Below are 13,056 nucleotides of genomic sequence, written 5' to 3'. Positions count from 1 at the left end.
ATATATATATATATATATATACACAATTGATTAATCACGATTAATCGCATCTAACATAAACTTTATATATATATATATATGTATATATATATATATATGCACAAACACATATAAATATAAACACGTTTATTATATAAACAAAAAAGTTATAAAATATATATTTAATACGAAAAGTTTATATAGATACGATTAATCGGTTTGACAGCACTAATATATATATTATAAAAATAAATGTATACATTTATATATATATTATTTTAATATATAAATATAATTTTTTATGTATATTTTAAATACATTCTAAAAGTATAATAAATATATATATATCTATATATATATATATATATATATATATATATATATATATATATATATATATATATATATATATATATATGATTCATATTAAAATAATATAATAAATAAATTCAACCATTAATTTTTAAAATATAATATATTTTTCAGTATAATTGAGCTCAATCTGTGTTAGTATCATGTATCATTCAGTTGCATGCAGAAGGGAGTGCACAAATGCAGAATGGCATATCACAGAGCATGCAGTCTATATCAAACTAAATATATATGCATTTTAGTATAATAATAACATGGTGTTTCCTTATCAGGCATCATTAATGGGCATTTTGATAGTGTACATTCAGTCACCAAACCCCACAATTGGCAGTCACTTAGCAACATCCAGCAGCCGCTATGCCCTTTCTTACCCACAGGGTGCACTGCGGTGCTTTAACACTGTCAGGCGGTGAATCAGGCAAAGCTCCGTGTGAATAAAAGACTTAACTTTTCTCCCCACCTTTACATGTTGGTGGTGGCTGGCTCCACTGCCGGTTGGCCTGACACTGGGCCCGAGAAGGGCCCTCCATCACGTAGCCCATGTTGCAGGAGAAGCTCACCACATCGTTGAGGTTGAAGCCATTGCCTACGGTCCGTCCATAGATGGGACTCCCCGGGTGTCCGCAGCTGATGGCTAGAGATGACCAGAGAGAGATGTTTTAATATGGCGTAAGCATCACGTTAAAACAATCTGTGTGTAGCAATGTGGGATGATTTCTTCCTGGAAGCTATTTTTCTCACAACAGGTACACATTAAATTACGGAAAGTTTTTAGAGCGTGATTAAATTATGGCAGAAAATAGATGTGCCCTTAATATTGATTGGTCACCGTGTGAAATTAGTTCAATTTCCCTCTGTAATTTCTAATCATTTATCTGGGAAGTTGCCAACTCAAATGCAATAAATCAGATTTGGTTTCTCCTTGATAAAAAGGCACTTCAGTACCAGCGTCACATGAACGGAAACGAAGGCAGGATTCATTCAAAAGGGACACAGTCACATACACGCATCTTTAAAGGCACGGCTCAACAATAAAGATGTACATTGCACATCCATTTGAAAACGTGTGTGTGATACGTTTGCTATCAGTAAGAATGTGTTGAACAAACAACAACAAAAAAACATTAGAAATGTTTTGCATCGTCTGTAAACATTAAGTGTTCATGCAGCGGTAAAATTTTAAGTTTAGTCAACTCAAATATCCAAGTTGTCACAGTATAACTTCACATTTCAAGTTAACTAAACTTAAAATTTTAATGCAGCACGAAACAACGATTTTTTTTTTTACAGAAAGCAAACGTTTTTGAATTTATGGAGTTACATTTTAAGTATATGATTTACAGCTACTAAAACTAATACAGAAAGATTCAACAACATTCAATGAAAATAAATAATAATATAAATAATGTATTATAATATAAATATTTGTCTAAAATATAAAACTAAATGTCTATTTCTCTCAGTATGTGTGTGTATATACACACACACACACACACGTTGGGTTTTCATGTTTTATGGGGACTTTCCATAGGCGCAATGGTTTTTATACCGTACATACTGTATATTCTATCCCCCTACACTGCCCCTGCCCCTAAACCTACCCATCACAGGAGACATTCTGCATTTTTATTTTCAATTTTATTTATTTTCAAAAAACATCACTTAGTCTGATTTATAAGATGTTTTCCTCATGGGGACCTAAAAATGTCCCCACAAGGACGAGGATTTCGGATATTGCCATCTTTGTGGGGACATAACGTAGGGATTACCAGTCCACCCACACACACACACACACACACACACACACACACACACACACACACACACACACACACACACACACACACACACACACACACACACACACACACACACACACACACACACACACACACACACACACACACACACACACACACACACACACACACACACACACACACACACACACACACACACACACTATTGTTCAAAAGTTGTGGGTCAGTAAGAATTTTCTTTTTTGCAATAAATTAATAATTTTATTAAACAAGTTTGCTCTAAATTGATCAAAAATGACTTTTACATTGTTACAAAAAATCTATTTCATATAAATGCTGTTCTTTTGAACTTTATAGTCATCAAAAAATATGAATATGAAGCAGCACAACTGTTTTCAACATAATTATAAATCTTTCTTGAGCATCAAATCATCATATTAGAATGATTTCTGAAGGATCATGTGACACTGAAGACTGGAGTAATGAGGCTGAAAATGCAGCTTTGATCACAGGAATAAATGACAGTTTACAATATATCACCATGATAAATAGCTTGTAATAGTTTTAAAATTGTAATAATTGTCCACATTTTTGACTTTATGCTAATTTTTTGTCTTGGTGAGCATTAGAGACCCCAAACTTTTGAACGGTAGACTATATACGACATAAACATTTTGTCTGGAGGTGTGTTATTTAATAGCTCTGTAACAGTCTATGTGTGAACTATAGGGAACATTAGTCCAATGAAACCCCGCTGTTCTAATAGCAATGGGCAACGCAGCGCCATTTGAGCTCAATTGCAGGCATTTGTTGGCTGAATGAAGCGGCACATGCCGTAAATAGAAGATTCACACTCAATGCCTTCGGGTGAGAGCTGTCACTCTGATGTTCAGTTTAGACATTCAAATCATATCGTTTATCAGAGTACATACAGGCGGCAATGTAAATCAATCTAACAACAACATACTGCCTTTTAATTACATGCCAGGTTGAGTTTACTTCATTTATATGGGGGATGTATTAGACCCAAACTGTCAGTCAGTATCAGATGTGGAGCTGGTGTTAGTGCAAGCTTGTTATCTACTGTGTATTGTGAATACACATGTACGACGGGCTCACTATACGTCTCTATAATGTGCATTGATTAGCTCCAGAGTTTAATTCGAACACACTGAGCTCCACACGAGCTCTTATTTAATTAAAGAGGAGTTTCTTTCGCTGATATGACACATTTAGAGGTATATTTACTTTTGTAATAGCTCTTCCAGGCTAGTATATTTTGTTCCTCACAGTGCGTCTTTTCTGAACTCATAAAAAGCCAGAGTTGATTTGCATAATCACAGTTGTAATTTGTTTCTCTTTGTACGGAGGCAATTTCCCTTTCATTTAAAGACTCTCCGTAGCCCAAATTTCCAACCAAATCACTGTATGCTAAAATAGCTGAAAATGTAGCCACACATGCACACGTCCGTGATTTCAGCTTGTAAAGCGTGTAAAATGTAGATAGTGCAGATGTGGGGGGGCTTTTTATGTTTAAAGACCCCCTGAAATTGCATGTTTTTTCCTTCCTGTATTGATGTATTTCCTTTTGAAATAGGAAGCGAGGGCCTTTAATTTACATCATAGCAGATTTATTATAGTTATCTAAAACCATGAAAAACTTTTTAGGTGCCCTGAAATAGAACAAACGTTAACTGAAATAAAAAAACGTAAAAACATATTTCATTTGAGCTAATTGCCAATTCAATATTTCTTATTAGAATAACTAAAAGTGAAATAAAAATTATAACTAGCTAAATTACTCAAACTTTAAAAGAAAAAGAAAAAAAAAGAATACAAACTATCATAGTATCTCAACGATATTAACAGTGCTTCATAGTCAAGAACAAAGATTTATGACTTATTCAGATGTAAAAGGGGATGTTTTCATTCTAGAAAGCATTTGATTGGAAATGTGGATACATTTGAGTGTATTTTTGGCTCAGTTTTCTTGGAAAAAACATGGACATTTTAAAGGGGTTCTATAACACTCCTTTTTACAAGATGTAAAATAAGTCTCTGATGTCCCCAGAGTGTGTATGTGAAGTTTTAACTTAAAGTACCCCACAAAAAATGTATTATAGCATGTTAAAATTGTCACTTTTTGAGGGTGAGCTAAAATGCTGTGTTTTTGTGTGTGTCCCTTTAAATGCAAATGAGCTGCTGCTCCCCGCCTGCTTTCAGGAAGAGGGCGGAGCTTCAAGAACTCGTGTTAGCAGCTCCGATTTCCTCACGCAGACACACACTGAAAATATCAGAAACTGTTCAGCCTTTTGTGTTCAAACCGGAGTCGGACAATGATGGAGAGACTCAAGAAGAAGTGACAACATGTAGAATGAGACAGGACGTTTCTGAAGGGTTAGTTGATGAGTTTATGAGTTAACTATCTTCAAGTCATTGATTAGCATATTCTGTCATGATAATCTATAAATCGCTGGTGTGGGAACTGTTGTAAGCTGCACGGAGTCAGAGAATATCTGCTGCATGAAGATAGATCAGGTATAGTTTAGTTTAATTACGGTTATAACTTATGTTGTCATCTTGCTTTATGACATGCTATTGCATTTGTGTTTGTACTGTATTGCAATAAATGTGAAGGACGGATGTGACAGCTTGAGCAGAATCCCAAATGTGCTCGACTACAACAACTCTTCCTCTTCTCAACATACGCTTTATTGTGTGCTCCCGGGGGCGGGGTTTATGTAAATTATAGGGTTAGTGATGTCATTAACCAGTGAATAAGCTTGTTGTAGTCCCTACCAGCCATTTGTTTTAGTCCTTAAATATCTCCCTTTAATTTGAACTTTGAGCTTCGTAACTTTGCAGATGTTGTTTATGCTCAAACAGCAACATTACACACTAACTAAAGTTTAAAAAATTAAACCATAATCAACCACCCCTTTTTATGTAAATCTCTTAAAAATGTACTTAAAATGTGTAAAAATCAATAATAATCTTTTAGTAATACACCAGCAAAAAGACGAGCTCATAGCAGAACTGCCGTAAAAGCCACAAAACTCCAATATTCATGTCATGGGGTCTTTAAGTCGAGTAAACGATTAATACATCAGGTATGTCAGCTGCTATTGGTTAGATCCATTGAGGAATCACAAAGCCTGGTGCAACTCGTCTGCCAAAGCCAAATTGCCTTTCTTTCCTTTATTCTGCTTCAGAAAGTGTGAGATGATTTGTAGATGCAAAAAACTCAGTGATTGTTTCAGATGCCACGATCACCATCATCAAAAGAGACGCTTCAGTAGCCCTGCTTTCATTGTAATTGACTGTCATTCTCTAAAAGATCTTGGAAGAGATGCCACATGAATGAAAGTGTGAATACAATTTGAATCAAATCAAATGACAGTCAGATATAAGCCGGTTTCACAGAGAACCCAGATTTTACATCGGACATCAACAGAGGGAACAATGAACTTAATTTCATCTCATAATTTTCTCAATTTCTTAACTTGCGTTTACGTTCTCACTCATAATGCGATCATAATGTGATTTTGGCAATATTGCGATTAAACTTTACCTCATGCAAACATAACACTTCGATCAAACTAATGCGATTAAAGGGTCACGAAACCCTAAACCAAATTTTCTGAGATTTTAAAAGAGTTATGAGTGTTGAGCATCATAGAAGTCAATGCTACCATCCATTAATTTTGATTGTAGGAGAAAGCTAGTTAATTTTAAACATTTTTGCATTATATTCAACTTCCTGGGTTTAAATTCAACTTTGTATCAACGTCACAGAATGTGACGCTTTGTCGTACTATATGTAGTGTAGGAGTACAAAGAAGATATTTTGAAGAACTGTTTTTGTCCACTATTACTATTGGCAGAAAGTTTCGACACAAATCGACCTGAGGTTCGAATCCGCCTTTTGCTGAACTCGCTCTACTCCCTTTTCCCATCACATATCAGATCGGAAAGGCATTAATTTTCAATAAAAATGAAGAAAATATTAGAAAACTGGAAATAAAGCGTCTAACATATGTTTAATAATAAGTGTTTATCGGTTAGGGGTAAACAGACTCAATTAGAGACGATAAAAGTGAGTGGGTCCAATATCACTGGTCGTAAAAAGTATAAAGCAGCATCATAGAAGTCAATGCTACCATCCATTCATTTTGATTGTAAGAGAAAACTAGTTAATTTTAAACATTTTTGCACTATATTCAACTTCCGGGTTTAAATTCATCTTTGTATCAACGCCACAGAATGTGACGCTTTGTCGTACTATAGTACAGCGATGACTCATCAATTTCTCATAATTATTCATGAGACTGCGTGTCCTTATCCTATGAGAAGATGCCTCGCTTAACACAGCAGCACACGTTGATTGACAGGCGCTTCAAAGAGTGAGATCGCATTCGTAAGTGAGAGATGCATTAATGGATCAAAAACGAGTGATTATTTTTGCTTTGTATTAGTTTCTGCGTCGCATAAGTTCTCTTCAGTAGATCCTGAGTCTTCACACAAACACGATTCATCCACAATGTGAGTGTAACCTCTCTTTACGGCCCATTAACCGATCAAACGGCTCATAAAACACTGCAAAATGAGCCCTAAAAAGTTATCAATGATGCAACAATGTGTTCGTATATATTTCTAAACAGAGAACATGCGAATGGCTGTGCATTTATTTGCATTTTATTTAAGGTGAGCTAACAAAACCATGTGTATATTGTGTTACGTAATGATATTTTGCAGCGTGTAATTTTTTGGGAAGCGTTGATGCTTTTACTGAGAGTGAAATAATACTCTGATCAGAAGCCGTTGCTGTGTTGTTGTCAGTCTCCCCCACTGATCTATATACACTCACCTAAAGGATTATTAGGAACACCTGTTCAATTTCTCATGAATGCATTTTTTTAATCAACCAATCACATGGCAGTTGCTTCAATGCATTTAGGGGTGTGGTCCTGGTCAAGACAATCTCCTGAACTCCAAACTGATTGTCAAAATGGGAAAGAAAGGTGATTTAAGCCATTTTGAGCGTGGCATGGTTGTTGGTGCCAGACGGGCCGGTCTGAGTATTTCACAATCTGCTCAGTTACTGGGATTTTCACGCACAACCATTTCTAGGGTTTACAAAGAATGGTGTGAAAAGGGAAAAACATCCAGTATGCGGCAGTCCTGTGGGCGAAAATGCCTTGTTGATGCTAGAGGTCAGAGGAGAATGGGCCGACTGATTCAAGCGGATAGAAGAGCAACTTTGACTGAAATAACCACTCGTTACAACCGAGGTATGCAGCAAAGCATTTGTGAAGCCACAACACGCACAACCTTGAGGCGGATGGGCTACAACAGCAGAAGACCCCACCGGGTACCACTCATCTCCACTACAAATAGGAAAAAGTGGCTACAATTTGCACGAGCTCACCAAAATTGGACAGTTGAAGACTGGAAAAATGTTGCCTCGTCTGATGAGTCTCGATTTCTGTTGAGACATTCAGATGGTAGAGTCAGAATTTGGCGTAAACAGAATGAGAACATGGATCCATCATGCCTTGTTACCACTGTGCAGGCTGCTGGTGGTGGTGTAATGGTGTGGGGGATGTTTTCTTGGCACACTTTAGGCCCCTTAGTGCCAATTGGGAATCGTTTAAATGCCACGGCCTACCTGAGCATTGTTTCTGACCATGTCCATCCCTTTATGACCACCATGTCCCCATCCTCTGATGGCTACTTCCAGCAGGATAATGCACCATGTCACAAAGCTCGAATCATTTCATATTGGTTTCTTGAACATGACAATGAGTTCACTGTACTAAAATGGCCCCCACAGTCACCAGATCTCAACCCAATAGAGCATCTTTGGGATGTGGTGGAACGGGAGCTTCATGCCCTGGATGTGCATCCCACAAATCTCCATCAACTGCAAGATGCTATCCTATCAATATGGGCCAACATTTCTAAAGAATGCTTTCAGCACCTTGTTGAATCAATGCCACGTAGAATTAAGGCAGTTCTGAAGGCGAAAGGGGGTCAAACACAGTATTAGTATGTGTTCCTAATAATCCTTTAGGTGAGTGTATATCATTTATATAGATCAGTGGTCTCCCCTCGTTCCCCTCCACTCCGCAGCTTAACCACGCCCACCTTTACAGCATTTTTCAAAACTGTGGTGAGATCTTACGGCTGTTAAAACAGGGGTTTTCATGACCCTTTAAGCTCATAATCTTAGTAACCATATTTGCATTAAACTATGTGGCGCACGCCGATTTTTATCGCAATAAATAGGCATGTAAACGCCTTAATCGCATTATTACCGCTCTGACCAAAGTGTGCATGTGCTCGGTTCGACACAGATGCCGTGTGTTGTTCACGCAACTTCATGAATGAACTCTGTGACATTATTCACTGCACAGTCTCTGCTCCGGATCTTCATCCAGAGGCAAACATAGACAAACCTGGCATTGTGATGTTCATCCGAATAATACCGCCGAATAATGTCCAGTACATCAATAAAAATGTATTTAAATTTGATGTAGATTAAAACAATAGCCGGTAACATGCATACTGTATGCCTATCTGAGTGTGGTGTAACTATACTTATTAGCGAATATTCAGGATAATGAAAATTGCATGTAAACTGGGTGAAAGACTGTGAAAACTTGCACAACCCCATATTGTCTGGCGAAAGACAATAACTCACTGAGAGGACAGTTTTTTCGCAGCAGCCGACGTCCCACTGAGTGAATCAACTGGGAATGGCCTTCATTTGCATGTATTTACCTTGCCCCAAATATCCCCCATCTTACTCCACTTCATGTTGAGAGATCACTTATAATTCACCCAAAATCTATTGGATTTAATGTCAATTCTCACTATACAGTATTACATGTGTTTGATATGGTTTGAAATGTCTCAAAAATTGTTCAAAAATCTCATCCCCACCGAAATATACAAGAAGTTAATAAGAGTTTTTAGAGCTTAGAGATATTTTACTCATGACGGTGGGTGTGGCTTTTGGAGCCATTTGGTTTCTTCTTCCAATCCAGGCAATTGGGAACTTGATCCAATTTAAATTCCCTTTGTTATCATGTATTTCCATTTGAAAGAGGTTTCGGTCTGGTCTGAGTTACTTAAAGCGATACAGCAATGAGTTCAGTGCGCATACTGTAATGGAGTTGGCCCGTAATATTCAGAAGTCAGGTATCGATATCTTATTTTTTGCAACAAAGTATTTGATGTTATGTACGAATTATCTTTGAATTGATTATGTAATTGGCATTATACATTTACCTGACTGTTAATAAATTGTCACATTTTGATCCTTTCTGAATTACTATTAACTATCTCCAGTACGGAACGGCATAATTGCAACAAAGGGTTAAAACGGAATGATTAAATGTATGATTAACTATCAAATATAAATGACCAAACAACCAAAATGCATTCTATTCTAATTTTGACAACTATGATAATTGGAGTCAGATAAAGAATATTATAATTAAATCCATTTTGCCCAGCAAAAACACGAACGCGCAACGGCCTTCAGTCGCAGCTCGTTACCTTCCTTGGAACAAGATTTCAGCGGCCTTACAGTGGGGTAAAGAGTTCTGCTCGTGTCATGTAAGCATCATACTGCGATTAAGACCTTACTCTGATTATTAGAAATACTTGCATTATTGGTGCACAAGTAAATGTAGTGTAGGAACACAAAAGAAGATATTTTGAAGAACTGTTTTCGTCCACTATTATTATTGGCAGAAAGTTTTGACGCAAATCGACCCGAGGTTCGAATCCTCCTTTTGCTGAACTCACTCTACTCCCTTTACCCATCACATATCAGATCGGAAAGGCATTTATTTTCAATAACAATGAAGAAAATATTAGAAAACTGGAAATAAAGCGTCTAACATGTGTTTAATAATTAGGGCTGCACGATTTAGGGAAAATATCTAATTGCGATTATTCTGGTTAAAATTGCGATTTGCAATTTAAAATGCGATTATTTTGTTTGTGTATATTAAGTGTGTGTATATAACATTTTGTGTTTATATATTAATATGACTAATAATAATAATTATTATTATGATAATTATTATTGCTAATACAAATATTTAACAAAATAAGAAATATTACTATTTTCATTATTAAAAACTAAAAATAGAGTATTTAAGAATAAATATAACAATATAATAATAATAATAAAAATTATAAAAATTTATATTTTACAGAAAACTTATTTTACAAAAAAAAACTGCTGGGTTACCTGTCAATACGCAGACAGCCTATGACTAAAAATCATTAGAAAGGATTTATTGTAAAATATATATATATATATATATATATATATATATATATATATATATATATATATATATATATATATATATATATATATATATATATATATATATATATATATATATATATATATATATATATATATATATATATATATATATATATATGTACAGTGGATCATGTACATTAAAGAAAAACATGGATTGTCATATACATTTATTTAGAGAAGCATTATTTTTCTTATTTTTTTACCCTAAAGTTTCATTCATACTGGAAGGCAGAGGGCGCCCTCGAGCAGAAACTCCACATTTGCCTCAGAGAAGTAATAGTTTTCAGGAAATCCCTAATGTGAAGTTTGGGCTGTAGGCTGAATAAATAGAAGATAGAAACGATTTAACTGATTAAACATGAAGACAATAAACACGACTGTATCAAGATATGGTGTATGAGTTCTTCAAGCCTTCTCTGGAATTTTCATAATAATAAAGTAATACAGAGGTGGACAAAGTATACAACTCCATTACTTGAGTAAAAGTAAAAGTACTATTGGTTAAATATTACTCCATTACATGCAATTTTATTTTGATATTGCGTCTATTTGGTAACACAAATGTTGTATGTTTTACTTTGTTTTTATTATATATATATATTTTTTTTTTTTGGTTGTTGTTCGAAATAAAAAGAAAGAAAGAAAGAAAGAAAGAAAGAAAGAAAGAAGTGAAAGTTGTAAAGATAGATTTTTACTTAAGTAAAAGTACAGAAGTACTTGCTTTTAAAAGTACTTAAGTATCAAAAGTAAACACATTATTTTATTATTGTTGCATTGTTGTATGAATGCACGCTGTTCCATCATGGTGGTTTAAGCCAGTCATGCTCCATCTGACATGCTAGCATACCTTGAACTCATTTAAATACTTGCTTACAAGTTACAAAGCTCTTATCAAAGTCAAAATCATACTAGAAAAGAAAAGTTTCTACGTTGTGTTTATTTGACAGGATTATGTAAAAACATATTTCTGAAAGGACTTCAGTTAACATTATTAGCCCAACTACGTTTTTGCATGCTAACTAACATCAATGTCGAACGTTACCTATGTGTTAGCGCTGTATCCACAAGGCTATGGCAACATGGCGGGTAAATCTATAAAAATCATTTGACCAACCATATTTCATATCAATGTTAATTTTGACAGAAAATTTTGATTTGGTTTTAGTCAGTCTTTTGACTATAACATTTTAGGCATCTGAATTGTTTTAGTTTTAGTCTATTATAATAAGATTTTAATAGAATTAGTAGAACTAAAATTCAGTACTTGTGGTCTGGCGTCTGAGAGGCAGCTTTCTATGTGCACCTTCGTGTCGTCGCACTTTTTCAGACTTATCCACGTCTGCTCTTCTGAATTTGAACTTTTCAGTATGACCATGTTTGCTTGCACTGCGTCTGGGAACTGCCGCCTTCTATTTTGCCATCAATTGATTAGTGTTCAAAAAATGCTTGGAAATCATTGACTTCATGTGATCCTACAAGCGTGATTACTGATTTCACTATTCTAACTTTAGCTAGCGTGTAATGTTGCTGCTTGAGCATAAACAACATCTGCAAAGTTACAACATTCAAAGTTTAAAGCAAAGGGAGATATTTGCTTTTAAAGAAATCAGTTTCTAAGAACTACAGCAAACGGCCAGTAGGCGAATACACACATTCCTCCAGGGTTGGTGACATCAACAGCCTCAATATTTACATAAACCCCTCCTCCGAGAATATTAAATAAGGGGGGTGAGGCCATTTTGTATCGCGGCGCTGTTGTGGTATAGTAGGCTGGAGTGGTGTTGCTGCAATGCCGACGAAACGCTGTTATTTTCATCTGGATTGCAGGTCTGGGGTACTTGCTTTGTTCAGCCTTCATAGGGACGGGGGTGCGTTGCAGAGCGTTTAACATACAGCATGTTATATGCACGTGTGTATGAGACAGAGGGAAACAGGCGCGCTCAGGGCTCCCGCTGCACATCTCACGGAGGAAAACTTCCACAATCTTCGCGAGTTCAATACAGGATATGCACAACGGCTTGTCCTGAAAGCTGGATTTACAAACAGAAGCTGTTTACGGGCCACAACCTGTAAGTCTGATTTATTTATAGTCAATGTGTTTTCTTTAATAGGTTAATTGTACGTTGTAGCAAGGAAGTAAACAGATGACAACGCTGTCCTGCAAACCAGTCTGTTAAATGCTCATTCATACTTAACGTTATCCGACGAACACCTATCGTTACAAACACTAACGTTAAAATCTCAACAGCGAACCTGACATTAGTGTAAATGATTCTTTGATTAGAGCTTTTATGTATTATTTATCTACAGGCATGCTAAACATGGTTCTGTGTGTGATTTGGCTAACTTACTAGTAAAGCCAGTGTTTAGTGTTCGTTTTGGGTTAATAGTTCTTGCCAGATATTTGGTTATAATCGTTCTAAAAATACAAAAGTAACAGTGCCATTCAGTAGCGATCACTATAGATCCGCAGTCTTTACTCATTAGGACTGAACAGGTTCTGCTCGATCATCTTCACTCAAATGTTCGGGGTCTGATTCAGGCTCAGATTGGTATGGTTTTATTGACGCCATTGTTTCTAATACTACCAAAGCA

At 35.8% G+C, this 13,056-nt stretch overlaps 1 protein-coding gene across 1 annotated transcript in view; it reads right to left on the bottom strand.

Annotated features, from left to right (window-relative positions):
- csmd3b (CUB and Sushi multiple domains 3b) overlaps positions 1-13,056 on the bottom strand; it is a gene marked incomplete at its 5' end in the record, with an annotated part of 796,761 nt that overhangs the window by 113,376 nt on the left and 670,329 nt on the right. The window contains one exon of the mRNA XM_079829185.1: positions 812-985. Coding sequence (XP_079685311.1) covers positions 812-985 — 174 coding nt within the window. The remainder of the gene's footprint in view (positions 1-811; positions 986-13,056) is intronic.

Source organism: Gobio gobio (genome assembly GCF_949357685.1).
Source record: "Gobio gobio genome assembly, chromosome: 11".
Taxonomy (NCBI): Eukaryota; Metazoa; Chordata; class Actinopteri; order Cypriniformes; family Gobionidae; genus Gobio; species Gobio gobio.
Note: the sequence above shows the minus strand (reverse complement) of the source record. Positions and strands in the feature narration are given on the sequence as shown.